The following is a 19,574-nucleotide window of genomic DNA, read 5'->3' as shown; positions in this document are numbered from 1 at the left end:
AAAATTTAACATTTTTTTTCAACTTGGAGGTTCCCCTGATAGTGACATCAGTGGGAAATGATTTTTACATTTTACTGTTTTTTTACTATTTTTTTCTAATTATTATTAATTTTATTTTTTAATTTATTTTTACTAATCACTCTGTGATTAGAAAGCTGGGCTCCATTGACTTGCATGGTGAATGCAGTACCTGTATTCAACCTGCAAGTGGAGCCAAAGTTCTCTAGATGGTCTGGACCATCTAGCGAACTTTTAAAATTTGTGGTTCCTGTTACAGGACGGCGGCCATCTTCCTTGATGGCGAAGATTGCCGGCAGCTGCGGCTGTGACCGCTCTCCGGAGCGGTCACAGCCCATCAAAAGGTTAGTGTTTTGTGTCTCTGGATGCCTCCTGATCGAGGCATTCCAGCGACACCATTTAAGTTTAGGAGGCGATCGTCGATCGCCTCCTAAACGCTTTTAAAACGGGCGTCCGCCGCCATACAAAGTATGGCGGATGTTGACGCCCCGTGGAGGGGCCAGAGATGGCCCCTTCGTGCCGATCGCGGCGTTGCTGAATGCCTCGAGGTCGAGGCATTCAGCAACGCTTTTTGGGTGCAGAAAGCGATAGTAGATCGCTTTCTGCACCCGTTTAAAGACGTGCCGGTCCTGGCACGTCAATTGTCGTAAAGCACATGCTTTTCCGTGCCGTGCCAGGACCGGCAATTGTCATTAAGGGGTTAAATAGACTGGACTCTTTTCACCCGTTGTTCTGTAAGTGAAATTGTTATGTTATATACTACTTGAAATAATCTGTCTACCCATTGTACAGCGCTACGGAATAGGATGGCGCTATATAAAAAAAAAAATAATAATTTAAATGGATAATTTCACTAAACCTGTTTGCTGTATTTATTTACAAATTATTGTACCTTTAAGGGCTATAGAACACAGAACACTCGTACTCAGCAAGTATTCTGCGCTCCAGGGAAAAGGAAGACATCAGGGGAGGAAAGCGGGATTTGGGTCCGAAACAGGGACAGCCGTGCTCTTTCTGCATCCTCCTCACGTCATCAGCAATGCTGGGCGGAGCCAGGGAGCTCTAACGCTCGCTCCCGCTGAACTCGTTGGCAATTTATCAGCCAATAGGGTTGCAGTAAGCCAAGCGAGTCTCCGACAGCTTCGCTCGGGTACGAGCATTCGCGCGCTTGCTCCTGAAGAGGTGAGGGAAGGAGCTGCACGTCAGAGGGTTCCTAAAATATCGTTTATTCGACTCTATTAATTGCCCGCCGTGTCGGTGTAGCAGGAAGATGACGGAGCTGAGGCAGAGGCTGATCAAGGAAGATGACGCCGATGACAAGGATAAGGTAAATATGAGGGGGCTGCGGGTGTGCGGGATGCGAGCGGAGGATGTGACTTAACCAATTCAGTAAATGAGCAGCATGCAAGTTGTGACAGGATACTTGGACCCGTATTTTGGGCAGGGGGGGTAATGGCTGGCCCCTCACATCCAGTTGTGTGATGGAAAGCATTTGCTGTTGCGGGTTATTAATCATGATCAGCCCTGACCGGGAGGGTGGTATTTACAGGGGCATGACGTCATGCTTTTTTTTGAGGGATTTAACACTGATGCTGTAAAATATACCGGGTAGCTGACATCTCCATCTGAGAGGGAGGCAATTGTGGGCTGCAGTTTGCTGATCACCCAGGCTTTGGCTGGATAATTATGATGGGAGTTGGGTAAGGTCTTTTTACACCAGTATGTGTTACTGTGCGTGATTTTAAATGCATTTTACTGCCTCTGATTGCAACAGTGCTACTGAGTCTGCTGGCGCTATATGAGTAAATGTAGTGTAATATGGGTGTTGTGTACATCTGGCGGGGATTGACATGTTGCTCCCCGAAGCACACGTTATTATTCTGCTTTATAATAAGATCCCTATGATTACACCGCAGGGTGCTCCTCTGTACCCTGTTATAAACAGAGTGGCGTTTACTGCCGCCCGTCAAGTAATTATAAACAGAGTGGCGCTAACTACCCCCTGTGCCCGTCAGGTTATAAACAGAGTGGCGCTAACTACCCCCTGTGCCCGTCAGGTTATTGCGTGCGGTTGCTTCGTGGCAGGGAATATGTTCATAAGTCGTACCGAAGGCCGCTTATCTATATGCCAGAGTTTATCATAGAAGCGTCAGCTGGAGTTGGGAATTGTTTGTCGTTTGACATCATACTTACTGAAATGTTACACCAATGACATGTATTTGTCTCATGTGGTCTTTGAATATAGCCCCATGATGACTTAAAGGTGCCACGGCAGCGTTCTACGTGTGAAACAGTACAGCGGTGACATATTGCCTGTTTACATTCCCTGTTAGCAGTGGGCATTATTGATATTTCTATATAGTAGCAGCCTCCTTGTAGAAAAGGATTAGAAAATGATGTCTTTATAACCAGTTAGGAGTGTTTGGGTACTGTTAAAGGCAAGTGTACACCCAAGGATGGTTAAATATGTGGCAGGTTAATGCTCCAAGCAGTTGGTTTCTTTTATAGACGACTAAACGCAGTGTTTCTAGGAGCGATCACAAGGATTGTCTAGAATGCCGTCATGTTATAATAAACCAGTCCTTGTTTTTATCATCATTTTGGTGGTCTTATGCATGGGTTTCTCATTCACTATAATATGCGCTGCGTTTATAGAAATAATAATTTCTTTCTAGTGAGGAAGTCCAATGATATTTGGGTTGGACACGAGGAACCTTTATGTAGCGGACACATGAACGGCATTGAATAATGGTAATGAGAAAGTAGTTTCTTTTTTATGGACAGGCTGTCTCTATTGGCTTAGCTTATCCAGGCTTTTTAAAACATTATTGGCTTATATATTCCCATATAGTACGTATTCTGTCCAATGGGGTAAGGGTAGGGCTCGTGGTTGTGTGGTTTGCAAGTTCTACAAAAGTTTGCTTTCTTTTGAGGGTTGAAAAAATAGTAATAGTTTATACAGTAGTTGGGGTCTAGAGAGACATTGTCTGTCAGAGGCTTTTATAATGTCCGTTTATTACTGAGCTGAAAATGTGGTATTTAGGACCAGTGACGGATTCGATTTAAAGGGGGAGCAGTGTGTTGGAAAACCCTACGTGAAGATTTCCATGCAAGGTGTCCTTACGTCCCGGTTCCCTCCATATGCACGAGCCGCCGTCTCTTCCGTCTTCACAGCGCCCCAACGTCTCCTCTCCCCCAGACAATGACATCTTCTGATGACATCATAGGCTACTTGCAAGAAGCCATTTATTGCTGAAAATAAGGCTGGCTTGTTGCCAATTTTGGCTTGTGTATGGGGTATCAGACGCCATTGGGTCCTCTGCAGTTATATGATGACTTCATGCTACGTTGCACGCATCATCATCTTCTCTGCAATATTCCAAGTTCCGGGAGGCTTTCCGGTCGTGAGGGAAGAGTGTCGGATGGGAGGTAGGTAAGTATTTGTGGAAAACATCCAGGTTAAGTACTTCAAATGCAGCATTAAGTATGTATTACCCACACACTTAATGGTTTATTAAACAAAAACATACTTTGGGGAGAGTTGTGGCAGTCATGGTCACAAGGGGTTAAAGTTTTTTGCTTTAGGTTAAGCCGGTTGTCTGTCTGTCTGTCTATCTATCTATCACTAAATGCTGGGAAGTAGGTTAAAGTGTAATGTGGGAGCACGTGTGCCCAAGAGGGAAAAATCTAACGTTCACTTTAACTGTGAATGTTCTTGGATCACCGGGCTGAGACTCATTTTTTTGTTTTGCATTTTGGATTTGCGTCTGGTTTGGATATATTATTAACTCCACAAGAACGTTTCATTCGGTAAAGTCTCTTTGCTTCTCCTTGAGCATAAGATCCAGCGTTGCATATGGTAATACCCCCCCCCCCAGCACGGCATACGGTACCCATTGTACAGCGCTACGGAATTTGATGGCGCTATATAAAATAATAAATAATAATACCCCAAGCTCTGTATACTGTAATACCCCACCCCAGCGCTGTAAACTGTAATGTAGAGCAGCACTGACAAAATCCTGGTTTCATCTCTGGTTTTGGTTCCACTAATGTTCATTTATCTGACGGCTGCCATTGTTGTCGGTCACGTGATATTTTGGATGACTTTACCTGCTCATACACCACACTGATCTGATTCTTTGTGACAATGCTACTGTACTTCGATCCTCCCCAGATTTGCATTAGTCACAGTGTCCAACGGGGTGATTAAGACTGAGCCATTCTGTTGTTTACCACACAGTATGATAAGGAGTTAGGATGTTAGTCTGATAGGCCCTGTCTATTATACACACATTATATTATACAAAAACTACAACTGCTTCTAAAAATAAATCAGCAAAATATTTTTGAAAAACACATTTTTAATCTGATGCTAGTAATAAAAAAATAAACAAAAAATAATTATTGGCATTTAAGTTTATCTGTGTGCATGTCAGGGTTTCATTGCAATAAGGTGTGTGCCAAAAACTCAACATGTAGTTCTAGTATTTATCATCTTTTTGCTTTACTATATGGTGTTAAAATAACTGGAAGTTAACCTGATTCAAGAGCCGAGTCCATAGTGTTCCTTTTAACTTTTTGGGTCCTGTCTCCTGGATAATACATGCATCGGTTACTCTTGCGATACTGAGGGTGGGCTTTAATGACATTTCGGATGTGAAGCGAATGGTAGAAGGGTCAGGATGACTGCAGGCAGCTCCTGCGTACCAGAAGACAATCCTCAGGAAGTGGTTGTCACGGTAACCTGGTAGGACTGAATTACTTCCACCGGAAACCTATAATTCCAAGCCAAAAATAAAGCCGCTAAGGCTTAATTAATAGGCTATTAACGCGCATTCACTCTTCATATAAAACCTTCTTCATTTGAACCTGATCTATAGCTCTTTTACTATGAAAGGAATGCAAATACTTTTTTGGAAATTATAATATAAAAAAAAAAATCTAGCAAAATAGAAAATGTTTTTTTTTTAAGAATTCTGAACCTAACATGTAGAATGGAATTGCATTTTTTTTTTCTTAACATGTCCATCCAGTTTAGTCTTTGAAATAGTTGGAAATTGTGTTTTTTTTTGTTTTTAAGAGAGATGACGTACAAAAGAGAATTCATCAAGAAAATAAATGAATAAATAAATGGAAAAGTGTTTGTGATAACGAGGCGAGAGAGGAGAATCTGGTTTTAGATAAACAGTCAAGGTCTGTGTAGTTCGCTAGATGTGTTTAGTATCACATATATGCTTTAGTTTGTTCCAAGTCTACCCCATCCCCCACGGTGCGTGTCTTGTAAATGCAGGCTAATGTGATTGATCACATAGGAGATCCTAAAAAACTGCTGGAGGCCTGGGCTCTGATTTTCTCATTTTATGTCGGGGTTAATCATTGTACTGATGACTGCATAAGTGAACGGCTGCGTTTATAGTGTATCTGTACATTGTATTAACATTTTACATTTTTTTAGATGTTTGTAATGAAATGATTAAAAACATGCTTAATGTGAAAATATTTTTACTTTAAAACATTTATGAATTCTTATATTTTGTACTCCTTAAAGGACACTCCTACCGTCATATGCACTCTAAATTTCCTTGGTGTCCACCATATACATGTGCCCCTCCCCCTACCCCCAGCTATTCTTCTGCACGTGGTACACTTCAATACCCTCTGTAAAAGCTGTGGACGAGATCTGACCCCCTGTGCACACGCATGACAAGCACTCCTGTCCCTTTCAAAGGGACTGTTTTCCTGCCACTGATTGGTTTCTTCAAACAGCCAATCAGTGACAAGAAATGTCTGACCTTGAAGGATGAAGGTAGCCCATCTTTTTATTTTGTTTCCCTTCTCAAGAATGTTTATTATTAATTTTAAGTCTTAAAACCTCCTTTAATTTTCAAAATTAATAAGGCTATGGAACAAGCAGTTGTTCTTACAGAGGAGCCATCTGTATACCGGGATACAGTTATCATTTTAGTTCTAAAAATAGCAAGTTCAAAGGTTTTATGACAGATTGTTTAAAGGAGCAGTGACTTTTTTTAATTTGCTTGCAGGGATCATTGAAGCAAACTGCTTTACTGACATCCCTTTTCTCCCGTAGTATTTAGTGCTCCTTTACCACTAGCACGACACTCATGCTTTTTTTATCTCCCTGTAGCTGGATGATTTGCAGTTGAACCCTGCTGGTATCCATCCATGCCAATGGCTCCGGAAAGGCAAATGTGCCATCAAATAAGTAGAAATAAAAGCAGGTTGTACCGCAGACTGAGGGGGTGGAAGTTTAAGGAACATTTAGGTCAGAAATAGATCTTAAAGACCAAGGTTTGGAAGAACTGGATTGGCTCTCACAGAGCCCTAACTTCAACCCTATTGAACTCCTTTGGGATGAACTGCAATGGAGATTGTGAGCTGGGCCTTCTCATCCAACATCAATGCCAACCTCACAAATACTCTACTGGATGAATGGGCAAAAAATACCACAGAAACTCCAAAGTCTTGTGGGTAGCTGTTATAGTTGCAAAGGTGGACCACTTTCATATTAATGTCTATGTATTTAGAAAGCAATGTCAAAAAAATCCCTCTTGGTGTAATGATCAGGAGTCCCGATGCTTTTGTCCATATAGTGTATCTTGTAGCATCTCTTCTTTCCTCCAAGCTATACAAACTGAGTTTGGTGATAATTTCCTGAAAACCATTTACCATTTTGGTAGCCCTCCTCTGACCTTTCCAAAATGTCACTGTCCTTTTAGAGATGGAGTCTCCAGACCTTCTAATATTCTAGGTGAGACCTGACCAGAGATCTGTAAAGCAGCCGAAGCACCTCCTTGTTTCTGCTACTAATTCCTCTACCCATACAACCCGGAACCCTGCTTGCTTTTTGTGAAGCTTCGCTGCAATTCCTGCTTACGTTTTTTAATTGACTTTACTGGGGTTTAAAGCTATATGAGAGCCCTCTGGCAGGCAGTGTGATAATCCACTATTATTATTCTTTATTTCTAAACGCCGACAGATTCCGCAGCGCTGTACAAGGTGAAAAGGTTACAGATAATGACAAGTACAATACAACAATTGACATACAGATATAAGAGGAATGAGGGGCCCTGTTCCCGCAGGAACTTACAATCTAAAATCTTACAATCTTTCGATTTAAAATCCATATTTTAAACTTTGTAGGACCGTATCTATTCTAGAACAAAGTGCACCAAAGAAAGCTGAAAATAGGCAACCTGCTTGTAACTGATAATATGCAGGCTTTTGGAAACTGTTGCAATAAATACTGATGCGGGGGGGGGGAATAGTGTCTCATTGTGCATTCATTTCTTGTTTTGCACATTTCAGGAAATTGAATCTGAACCCAAGACTGATGGAGAGACGGCATCAGACAGCGAAAGTAAGACAGAAACTGGGGGGGCGCAGAAAGGAACTCCTACAGATGACACTCCAGAAGTCCTTAACCGGGCCTTGTCCAACCTGTCATCCAGGTAACAGTTTGTCTAGATTACATATTTCAGAAGGTTCTTGAGCCCAGAATTGGTGTATGTAGTTAATAATATTTCATTCATATCGGACATTCATATTCCTTTGCACTGTAAAGTGAGCACACAGGACATAAGGAGTAACGCATCACACAACAATTTGGACAGAGATAAAAGGTGAAGAGACCCATGATCAAATGATCTTGACGGGACGAGTGCGTTGCATAGGTCACAGCAATACTTGCCTATTAGCCCTCATACCGTACAAGTTCCTCGTTTTCCATTTAGAAAAAAATAAAAATATATATATGTGTGTGTGTGTGTGTGTGTGCACACAGTGACAGAGCACTATTGTATGCTACCTAGGATTGATAGATGAGCAGGCAGGTGGAGTTGTTGGTAGGACAGATACATTGTCCTACTGTCCTCTTGTACGTTGCTCTGTAAAATAATAGGAAAAGTAAATGACTGTGCTGTGAACAATAATATTAACGTAATGTCTCTGTAGTTGGATGCAAGCTTTACATAAACGATGATTCAAATAGAGAGCCGCAGAGGCTTTTCTGACTGCACAGTAAGCAGATTAGTGAAAGTCGCTGCCATCGTCGGGCCCCAGCTGGCGAGGATCCCTGATGTATTAGTACGCGGGGGAAATCAAGCTTTACCTCCCTTGCAGCTTTTGTTACTCAAACATTTACAATTATTATTAAAACATGAGAATTGTTTATTCAACATACAATCATTAATGTTTACTGAAATGTTATTCTGACTGCGTCTGCCTCTGTATGAAGCGATCTATCCAAGGATGGTTAGAGAGACCATCGATTGTACACTAGCTTTATTTTTTAGATATTCAGAATTGTGGGGAATGCGTAGCAGAAAAGGCTTGACAACTGCGGCAGGCCAGCTCGTTCTGTGGAACTGTCACCAAAGTTAACTTTATATCAAGTGTCAAAAATGCGTATAAACATACCATAGTTTTTGTATATTTTAGTCTGTTGTGTAAACTACCTCCTGTTTCTGAATCTATGCACCAGTTGAAAAAAGGTTTGGGAAGCTGAAAAAAAATGTTAAACAAGCAGCCAGTCGTAAAGGAGCCTTCTGCCGTGGAGACAGATTGTCGTAGGAGAAAAGACAGGACACGTACTTTTTTTTTTTTTTAATATGACTGAAGTCTTACAAAGTGCCATACGATGTGCATAAAATGTTGACACAACACTTACAGGCCTTTATCGGTTACTGTCAAGCTTTTCCGCTTTTTAAAGGTTCTGTCAAACCATTGTTACACAAACACCTCACATATATTATCATTGGATGTTTTCTAAACTGCTAGTGTATGTCTCTAAATGCATCATTATGCTTGATGGTATTATCTTATTTTCTTTCTATATGGTTATCTGTTGATGTGCGAGACTCTTTACTATACGTGGAACTTGTATCATTGGACTTTCCTGCGCTGATCTGTTTATTTTTCCTTAGCTGCCTTCTGTTACGAGCTCAGGAGAGTATTTACTGTTTCCCGGCCATAGCACATAGCCTTCAAATGTAGAATCCGCGGCGTACGCGGTAATCATGTGAAGACATCTGCTCAGCTGTGGGGAAGAGGGAAGGAGGTATCTTAGGATCATAAAATTGAATGAGTGAGAGCGTCCGTCTATCTTGTTAAATATCTGGAACATTTTATATAGTTGCCTACAAAATAATTGAACCCTGTATCAATCTCATGTTACTTTAATGAGACCTTTTCTCCTTTGACATGATGAAAGGTAACCAAGACCATCCTAAGTTATCTCCAGTTAGTTCCAGAAATGTTGGAAGTTCCCCAAAGGGTCAACACAGAAGAGTTACAAACCTTACAACGCTTAGTTCAAACCAACAGACGTGTATTGAGTAAAATATTAAGTATATAAAGAATGTAAGGCAATAAGAAATTTTTAGGAGGAGCGAGCGCATGAGAGGTGAATTCAGGGCAGGGAAGCGATCTGTTATATCAGTGCAGCTGAACTTGACTTTGCCAACGTAAAATAGCCTGAACCTTTTAACTAAATGGCTTCAAATACATGTGTGATTTTGACAAATATATTAAGTAATTAGACAAGGTCTTGTAATTGTTTTCTGCCTTCAGGTGGAAGAACTGGTGGGTTCGAGGCATCCTCACTCTGGCAATGATCTCCTTTTTCTTTATCATCATCTACTTGGGACCAATCGTGCTCATGATGATTGTGAGTTTGGGCTCCGGGGATTGTGTTTAATCTGCTGTGGTATTTTTTATTTAAATATATATATATATATTTTCTCCGTGTCTTCTGCAGGTGATGTGTGTGCAGATCAAGTGTTTCCAGGAGATCATCATGATCGGTTATAATGTCTACCATTCCTACGACCTCCCTTGGTTTCGCACCCTCAGCTGGTGTGTATTGAGCGACACATTTCAATCCTACATGCAAATAATTGTTAAAATGACTGCAAACCCGTTAAAACACCTCACTGCATGAAATCGTATAGATTCTTTTTTCATCAGTTTTTCAAAGAATGATGTTTATCTCTTCGCCCGTTATTGCAGCACTTTGCTGTTCAGGGTGTGTGCAGGAAGCTGCACATAAGATTGCGTGCTTTTTCTCATGTGGAAATCAATCTATTTGGTTTGAAATGTTTCATGATCAGGAGTTAAACTGCTTACTTTTCACCTGAAATCCAGCATTTAGGAAACAGAGCTTTCGTGGACTAATTCTCTGTTAATCCCCTTCCTTTATTTTAATACAGATAAGCCAGAATGATTTGAAAGTAATCAAAGTGCCAGCATTCTCTCCAGCAATATGTGTATTGGTGAGAAGCATCCCAGAAATCTCCATTAACTCTTTACTGCCTAAGCTAGCGCTCCGAGTGAAGTATAACCCCCCCTATAGCTCTAAGGAGGGGTGTCTGGCACGGTGGTATTTCTGGGATTGTCTGTAGAATAAGTGTCCAGCTTAGTGGTTTTCATGCAGTTTGATGTATTTTTAGATGATCCATGATATGTAATCTCTCCCTCAGGTATTTCCTGCTGTGTGTGAACTACTTCTTCTACGGCGAGACTGTCACAGACTACTTCTTCACCCTGGTCCAGAGAGAAGAGCCCTTAAGAATTCTTAGCAAATACCATCGCTTCATCTCCTTTGCTCTGTATCTGATTGGTAAATATCATTCATGGTCCTGTCATGGCATATAGTAACATAGTTTGTAAGGTTGAAAAAAGACCTAAGTCCATCAAGTTCAACCCTTCTACCTAACCTTCCTATTCTTGATCCAAAAGAAGGCAAAAAAACCCTAATTAAGCTAATTCCAATTCTGCCATCAGGGGGAAAAAATTCCTTCTTGACTCCAAGAGGCAATCGGATTTCTCCTTGGATCAAGAAGCTCTAAAATATTAATGTTATTCTATTTATATCCCTGTGTCATGACTTTCGAGGCCCCTTTTGAAGGTATCTAATGTATTGGATAACACCACCTCCCTTGGAAGTGAATTCCATACCTTAATTGTCCTCACTGTAAAGAATCCCTTCCTTTGTCGTCTATGAAACCTGCGCTCTTCCAGTCTCAGAGGGTGACCTCTTGTTCTTTGTACATTTCTGTTAATGAACAGGTCACTGAAGAGCTCTTTATATTGGCCCTGCATATATTTATATAATGTTATCATATCCCCTCTGAGTCGCCGTTTTTCTAGCGTATATAATTTTAACTTTTTTAGTCTCTCTTCATAACTAGTATCTCCCAATCCCCTTATTAATTTCGTAGCCCTCCTTTGCACTCTTTCTAATTCCATAATGTCCTTTTTGAGGACCGGTGCCCAGAATTGTACCGCATATTCAAGGTGAGGTCTTACCAATGATCTGTAAAGAGGCAAGATGATATCCTCCTCCCTTGAATCAATACCTCTTTTTATGCATGCCAAAACCTTATTGGCCCTCGCAGCTGCTTGCTGGCATTGCGCACTGTTGTCAAGTCTGTTGTCAACCGTTATTCCTAAATCCTTCTCATTGGTAGTTTCCCCCAAGGATATTCCATTTAAAGAATAGGTTGCATTTTTATTATTTTTACCATAATGCATAACTTTGCATTTCTCTATATTGAACCTCATCTGCCACTTGCACGCCCAGTCCCCAACTCTGTCTAGATCTTCCTGCAAAGAAGAAACATCAAGATTAGTCTGAATTACCCGGCCTAATTTTGTGTCATCAGCAAAAACTGTAACATGGCTCTCAATGCAGCTTGGGAGATCATTTATAAATAAATTAAAAAGAAGAGGACCGAGGACAGACCCCTGAGGCACTCCACTTAATACCTGCGTACAGGCTGAGAAACACCCATTCACAACAACCCTCTGCATTATATCACTAGTTTGTGTGTGAGGTTACATTATTTTAGTTATCTTAAAAACAGATGTTTCTTTGTTGTTAATCATCTCAAATTTAGAAAAAAATGACAACTTTTTTTATGACTTAAATATTAAAAGGAAAGTTCCAGGTTTATTGTCAGCTGCCATCTTGTAGGTTGTTTGCAATGACGCCACATAACTTATATATACATATATAAGTGATGGTGGGTAAAAGGTGATGGAAACCCTTCCATTTAATTTTAAGGGGTAGTAGAAGTATTATTAAACACTCATCTACAGACACCAGACAAGCCAGAAGGCTTGTTTTTCCCTCAGAAATCTCATGGTGCTGCCACCACAATTACTTTCAAGGGATCCATATATAAAGTGGATATAGAGGCAAAGGTGATCATTTTTTACCTTATTTGCATGCGCCTACCCAGAATCCCTTGTGGTTGTGGCAGCACCATGAGATATCTGAGAGAAAAACAAGCCAAATAAACTAACAGCGACTAATAGTATTTTTATTGCCATGGTTAAATAGATCTTATAAAACAGGGTGCATTTGCCCTGATCTTCAATTGAATCCCTCCCTAAGCTAAGTGGGAGAAACTGATCTAATTTGTAGTTCTAAAGCTTTTAGTCTTCTATGTCAAACGGGAGCAGGGAGAAATGTGTGAAAAACCCACATTTGCACGTTGTACTGGAAAAGTCCGTGATAGGCCACATTATGGGATACCAGGCCATTCTCTTTTGCAAGGAAATGGCAAAGTGATTAATATTTTATTGGCTCTTTTCCATGAATGTGCTTTGAGCAAAGTTCTCACTAATTATGATAATGTAAGTATTTCGTAGAGGGCTTCCAGTGCTTGAAGCGTGCCCCTAATATTTTCTTTGAAAGGTTTCATGATAATTCTGTTTGGCGCTATGATCTATAGAGATTTATCACACATCAAACCATCCCTTCGAACCACACCTGGAATAAATTTGCAGGCTTTGGCCGACTGCACACATCATTTTTTTCATTTTTAGTATTATCGAGTGAGAATTATTCCAGCATTGCGATATATTCAGTATTAATAGCTTAAAAGGGAGGGACAGATGGGGGAGTGAGTGGTGGGTGAGCAAGAGATCAAAGTCAAGGGTGACATCGAGACAAGGAAAGGAGAACACCGTTCCCATTAATGGAAGCTGATGAGGGAAGGTTTTATTACACTGTATCTATTTCTATATGAACATTGGTTTTCTTTGTAAAGGTTTCTGCATGTTTGTGCTGAGCCTGGTGAAGAAGCATTATCGTCTGCAGTTCTACATGGTACGTATATGCGCTCCATCTGATTCAGCAGAGGACTAGAAAATCCATATAGAATATAGGAACCGACAACAAGAAATAGAGCCAGCTTGATTTATAGGTGCCATTTGTATATGTGTTTATAGAGTTTAGTAGACTGACACAAATGTATAGGTCCCAGTTGTAAAAGTTTGGGTGCGGCGCCTACCTTACTGAGCAATATCCAGCCATGTAGAAGTGTTTTGTTCAGGCCAATGAAATAATTCCAAATAAAATATTGTTGATTGATGATCATATGGGACAGATATGTGTTACAGTGGATTTTAGGAGTGTTACTCCCAAAGGGTTAGTAGTACTCATAACCACAGATTTCTTATGCAAAAAGAACTCCTTGTGTTTGTTTTCTTTCTGTAGTTTGGATGGACGCATGTCACCCTGCTGATTGTTGTCACCCAGTCGCACCTTATCATACACAACCTGTTTGAGGGTATGATCTGGTGAGTTCTCAAGTCCTTATTGATTTTGTATACGCATGTTCTTGATGAGGCTTTAGTAATTCATAGGTTCTTTACTTTTAAGGAACACTGAGTTATGTTAGAAAAGTGGTTTTATCCTCTCAGCAATAACGATAACGTTCCTTAACACCCGCTGCTTAAAGGAGACAAGCCATGATATGTGCCATTGAGGTTAGTGGGTACTGACTGAAATGTCTTCGCTTTTCACACACAGAAAGAAACGTCATGTAGGAATAGGCAGGTAGTTATTTATAATGGCTGCTGTATATTAGCCCAGTGCACACAGCCATTATGTTTCTTCTTAGAGCCCAGAAGCCTCCAAACCTGGATTTTTGTTGTAAACAAACCTTTTATGTGAATTAATACGTTTAACGAGATCCAAAAGCCTGTTTTGTCTTGGGATTTTCTCTCAGTAGGTTTCTCCGTGCGGTTTGGTTTCTCCCTGTGTTCATCGACAATATACTTAGATGAAACACTTCGCTTTATAGTTACGTACTGTAACAAGGTGCGGGGTGTTGTCGTGGAAGGGGTATACATTCCCCCTCGATTTTGCAGGGTTTTATACGACATATAGGGCAGGCTGGTTCTCCACCCCGCAGTTTACATGCACCTGGACTGACGCGGGTTCCAGGCCGGGAGTTTAAGCTGACTCCAATGCACTGGTCAGCTGCAAGTAATTAGCTGCACTGACTGCAATATAACCTGACCTGTTGGACAGAGGGGGAGAGAGAGTTTGTTTGGAAGCAGCAGAGCTTGCTATGCACAAAAGAGACCATCAAAGAGGTTGGTGGGATTATGTTTTGTTTTAGTTTAGACCCTTAGTAGTGAGGGAGTTATATGTGAGTAAGCGCTCAGACGAGCTAGGCTTTTGTTTGTAGGGAATTTATGTTCTGTGTAATCCTGTAAATAACTTCATACGTGGACTACAAATAAATCGTGGGTGATTACCTAACTGAGATGTGGCGTTAATACCCTAGAGGACCGTGCTGTTTGGTACCCTGTGTGGGTGCAGGATCACAATACTTAGAGGAACGACCTAAAGCCCTTGTGTTCAAACTCTCCCTGTCTTTAGCGAGGGGCAGCTGGGCTGTCAGAGTGGTCTTATTACCGCAGTCTGATGGCCCGGTCAACTGGATCACTCCATTAGCTGCTCTTTATAATTTTTTCTTGCCTATGAATGAATAGCCATTTTTGGGTTTTTTTGTTATTTTTTTTTTTCTGAATATTTTCTTCCCCTCTCTTCTTCAAGGTTTATCGTGCCCATTTCATGTGTGATCTGTAATGACATAATGGCATACATGTTTGGCTTTTTCTTCGGCCGTACTCCACTTATCAAGGTCAGTGCAACAACATCAAGGGTTTGTGTTACAGGAACCATAGTGGGTCACCAAACACAGATGGGTGAATGCATCAAATGGTGCTTGAAATATTAGCAAAGTCAATATTTTTACACTGAATATAGTCGTAGAAGTGACATTTTACTGGTGCAGCACCTCACGCTATTAATTTACTAATTCCTGCATTTTTTGGTCTTAGTTATCACCGAAGAAGACGTGGGAAGGCTTTATTGGAGGTTTCTTTTCCACTGTACTCTTTGGGTTGTTGGTAAGTCTGAGTCTTTGTGAATAGCAGGAAGGTCACTGGATAAACCCCTCTGTATTTCACGCTCTGCCATATTTGTTATTCAAATGTTTGTTCTTTCCGGACCAGCATACGCAAATAATCATTTGAGCGTAATCTTTAAGACCAGCCTAGAAGGCGACAGTCGAGTACAACAAAGTACCCTTTTTATAACTCTAAATAGATTTTCCATTTATGCCCATAAAAATCCTCAAAATGTGATGACTGCTTTTAAATTATTCACTGCCTTTTATCCTGGCTTTCTCTTTTACCTGAAGTTGCTTTCAAATACTCTTTTCACTTAACCCTTTAAGTATTTTTCCTTACAGTCTCACAGGTGCGTTTTGTAGCCAAATGTATACTCGTAATCGCTTTTTTGTTCTTCACCCTTTTCTTTTCATATAACCAAAACCTCTCATTTATATTATGTTTATATATTTGTTGCCAACTTTATTAGGGTGAGAAGCGCAGACAGTATTTTGTTTTTTGTATACATTGTACAGCCAACACACTGTATTTGCAGCATGCTCACACTGTTTGGTAGGCCTCGTATTATACATTTGTATTATTTGAGCCTGAGACTAGCTTAGCGCACCGACATTTTTTCTCTTTACCCTTTTCTCTCCAGCTGTCCTACGTCATGTCCGGGTACAGTCACTTTGTGTGCCCGGTGGAGTTTAACAATGACACAAATCGTTTTACCGTGGACTGCGAGCCCAGCGAGCTCTTCCAGCTACAAGAATATCACATTCCTGCCGTCTTACAGTCTGCCATCAGCTGGGTGAGCACTGAAGAAATGATATTATTCTTACCTGTGCCAAAGATCCTGGTTCATTGTTGAACCATGAAATTATCAACCGCATGAGATTATGGCACACGTTCAAGTGGGATCTTGGAAATAGAGGGGAAATATACCACATTGTCTTACAGCAGATCTGTCATTTACCGGGCCTTGAAGGGTGGATGCAGCCTTGTCATTGTGTGCTGGTTCTGTCCCTTTTTGCCAGAAATTACCTTCTTTGAAGTAGAACAGTCCTCTACCTTGAAAATAAATACATTTAATTACACTGATTACAAACCAAAATGAATTCATGTCCACGTACACAAAATTGATTGTGGGCGACTGTTGAACACTACAGATCACTTAAGAAACCTGCATAGCCGTATGGGGTGAAAGGATCTGTACGAGGGTGATCTATAGATCCGTTGTATAATATAGCACATTAATAATCCTGGCAGCTAATGTAACATTAATATTTATCAGGAGAAATATGGTGTTCCATCCAGTGTTCTTTCTTAACATGGAAAATTCTGCCCCCTCCCCCACTCACAGCGTAAAATCGATTTGCTATTTGTTGTCCTCATTTGCGAGGAGGCAGGGAAGGGCATTAATCAGATTGGACACTAAAGTATTGTGACCTCGGGTCATAAAAAAAAGTATAACCCATTTTACATCTATTCTATAATTCTGAAGCAGAACACTTTCTCGGTGCTGTCTGTCACTAATCTTAAAAGTGTATCACAGGATCTCTTTTCTCTTGCAGAAGACCATCTGGATGTATCCTTTCCAAATCCACAGCATTGCCCTTTCCACTTTTGCCTCCCTCATCGGGCCGTTTGGAGGATTCTTCGCCAGTGGTTTCAAGAGAGCTTTCAAGATTAAAGTAATTCCTGCTGCAGGGGAGGCTGCGAGCGCGGACACATTCTAGACTTTCTGTTAAATTATGTATAATCAGATCACTCCGCTGTCATTTGTGCTGAGGATACTTAACTTTCCAACAAACGTTTAGGTTACATATATATACACATAAAAAAAGAAATTTGTGATTGACTGAAATATTCATGAGCCATCTTACACTGGTGTTTAAAAGCCAAAGAAACGTTGTTTTTACTCTGACGGTAATGGGAATTATATGACAGAGGGATATATATTGTTGCCCTTTCTTGATGGTCTCATTACTGATCCCCATAAGTTTGTGTCCTCCTCACTAGTAAGAACATTAAGCGTTGTCCACATGCAGAGTTTCCCTGGATGGTGTAAGAAGTGTAAAAGATACGTTATTTGTCAGAGTCCATCTCTTGCATGTATCATTCAGGATAAAGTGTTTATTACACTTGGATCTGCCTAGTCGTAACACAGCTGTTTATTTCCTCTCTCAGATAGGCCTCTACCCTGTATGATCGATCATTGTTTTGCTGGTGTCTGCAGAATTGCTGTCTTAACTTGCTGTCTTCACTATGAGTTATGAAGAGCCAAACCTGGCTTCTAGTAAATCTGAGCCTTGTATAATGCATATTTGATTCAATAGATTTCTTGAAAGATGTCTCATCTATTGATTTGTACATTATGCAGGGCCACCTCAGCCCCTCATGCAGGAAAGTTTTGCATTGTTGGCCATTTATGATCATAGTGAATCTATGTAGACTCCAGCTCTCCTGCTTTAGTGAGTAAACCCAGATGACTTCACGCATAGCACGCTGGTGTCTTGTCAAAGTAAGCACCCTGTGCTACTAAAATGTTCTTCAAAACCATCCTAAAATAATTGTACGTTCATATCTGAGAGCACCTTTACGCATTCACAGACAATAATACTTGTCACTTTTTTTGGTTGCAGGATTTTGCAAACACGATCCCAGGTCACGGAGGCATAATGGACAGATTTGACTGCCAGTATTTAATGGCCACATTTGTGAATGTGTACATCGCAAGCTTCATTAGGTAAGCACTGGATCTTACTGGGTAAGTTGCTTTTGTCATGGGTGTTAAATTCCTGGCCATTAAACTTTTTTACTTCTTTATTTCAATGGGCAATCCCACAGGTCAGCATAATTAATAACATGCGATCACCCATCCCTATTTATATGTCTAGAATTAAGAGACTAGAAAACGTGCTGCAATGAGGCTTTAAATAGCATGAGAAAGTAGCTGAGATGGATGTATATTCTCCTTACCGGCTGTGTTTCTGTTGCAGGGGTCCCAACCCAAGCAAATTAATCCAGCAGTTTTTAACCCTGCGCCCCGACCAACAAATCCACATTTTCAACACGCTGAAGTCGCATTTAACTGAGAGGGGGATGCTGGGAAATGGTGAAGGAGCATAAAGCCGCTCCAGCTCCTTGTGAGAGAAGACTCGTTGACCTCTTGTGCTGCTGGAGAGGGCAGAAAAAGTCCCTTTTTTCCATTATTCTTTTTGCAAATGTCTTGTGACCTTTTTGTTACTTGGGTTTTTTTCTTGTTTCTTTTTGTCTGTTTCCGTTATGCTCTGTTTAGAAAGTCTCATCCATTAGAAGACATCCCGTTAGATGATTACCTGTGGACTACCAAGCATCCTAGGCCTGACCCCAGCCTCATGCACAGACTAAGTCCATTCATATTTTAATGCACAAAGGGGTGGTTTAAAGGCCTTTTTAATAGCTTTGCACTGCTGGAGCACATAAGAGGCTAAAAGACGGGAATCAAATCCAATTTTTTAATCTACGTGTCTTTCTCGTTTTTAAATTTCCCTTTTTAAAATACCTTTACAGGTATGAAGTATTATCTTGTAAACATAATTTCTTTTAAAGATCAGTGCCGATGCATTGGATACTAGAGAGTAATCTGTAACCCTATTTTAAAGTGTTGCTGCTTGTCCATTGTTTGTGTTGAGTTGAGTCCAACCAAATCAGTTTGCTGAACGCCTCCAATAATGTCACTTGAACGGAGTTACATTATTAATCCATTGTCTCGTTGTTTACGGTTGAATCCAATAGCGTATGCGTTGACCTCAGCGTAGTGGTCGGGGATTTAAAAAAGAAAAAAAAAAAAATTCAATTTTTGTGTGAAATCTACTAGAATGGAATGGGCTGTTTTCTCATGAGAAGGCCTGCGCAGCGGAAGAAGTTTATTGATACTTTGTACGATTCCTGTTTTATGAATTGTCTAATTTATGATTTGCAGGTCATCTGTTCACATAACTTTAATGATATGTACACTTTTACCGTATGGTAAAATAGGATAGGCAATAGATGAAAACCTTGTGTAATATGAGGATTTGCTGTATGTTTTACAAACGATGCTGAAAGAGACAGTAACACCTTAAAATGAACAATAAGTGAAACCTAATGTACACTGTTTGATTTGGGGGATAACATACAATATTGCCCCCCATAATTGTATAAATAGTACGTGGAGGTCTATGTAAGCTGCGGCTGCACGGCGACTCGTAATGATAAAGCTATTCCAGGCTGCTGCTGTAGAGACGCATCTTACTTATGTTGGCTGTGAACGTTATTATGAAGGCCTTCTATTAGGCGCCGACTGTATCCAAACA

General features: G+C 40.6%; 1 protein-coding gene across 1 annotated transcript; it reads left to right on the top strand.

The window, feature by feature from the left end:
- Positions 1–1,288: 1,288 nt before the first annotated feature.
- On the top strand, positions 1,289–18,366 carry LOC149300171 (phosphatidate cytidylyltransferase 2-like). The gene is made up of 13 exons (XM_089485583.1): positions 1,289–1,345; positions 7,348–7,490; positions 9,610–9,706; positions 9,797–9,894; positions 10,518–10,657; positions 13,095–13,153; positions 13,544–13,626; positions 14,894–14,981; positions 15,181–15,249; positions 15,893–16,045; positions 16,809–16,928; positions 17,880–17,983; positions 18,237–18,366. Exons 1-13 carry the CDS (start codon positions 1,289–1,291, stop codon positions 18,364–18,366), a joined length of 1,341 nt encoding a protein of 446 aa, XP_089341709.1.
- The last annotated feature ends 1,208 nt before the right edge of the window (positions 18,367–19,574 follow it).

This window comes from Sceloporus occidentalis, unplaced genomic scaffold (assembly GCF_023333645.1).
Source record: "Sceloporus occidentalis isolate IW3139 unplaced genomic scaffold, rSceOcc1.0.p SCAF_26, whole genome shotgun sequence".
NCBI lineage: Eukaryota > Metazoa > Chordata > Lepidosauria > Squamata > Phrynosomatidae > Sceloporus > Sceloporus occidentalis.
The sequence above is the reverse complement of the archived record's forward strand: the minus strand, read 5'-3'. Positions and strand labels throughout refer to the sequence as shown.

Bases quoted from the DNA above. Each gene is read 5' to 3' on its own strand.
- LOC149300171 (XM_089485583.1), top strand. From the start codon at position 1,289: ATGACGGAGCTGAGGCAGAGGCTGATCAAGGAAGATGACGCCGATGAC. The intron at 13,154-13,543 runs GTACGTATATGC...TTCTTTCTGTAG, and splicing joins ATCGTCTGCAGTTCTACATG to TTTGGATGGACGCATGTCAC. The intron at 16,046-16,808 runs GTGAGCACTGAA...TTTCTCTTGCAG, and splicing joins TACAGTCTGCCATCAGCTGG to AAGACCATCTGGATGTATCC.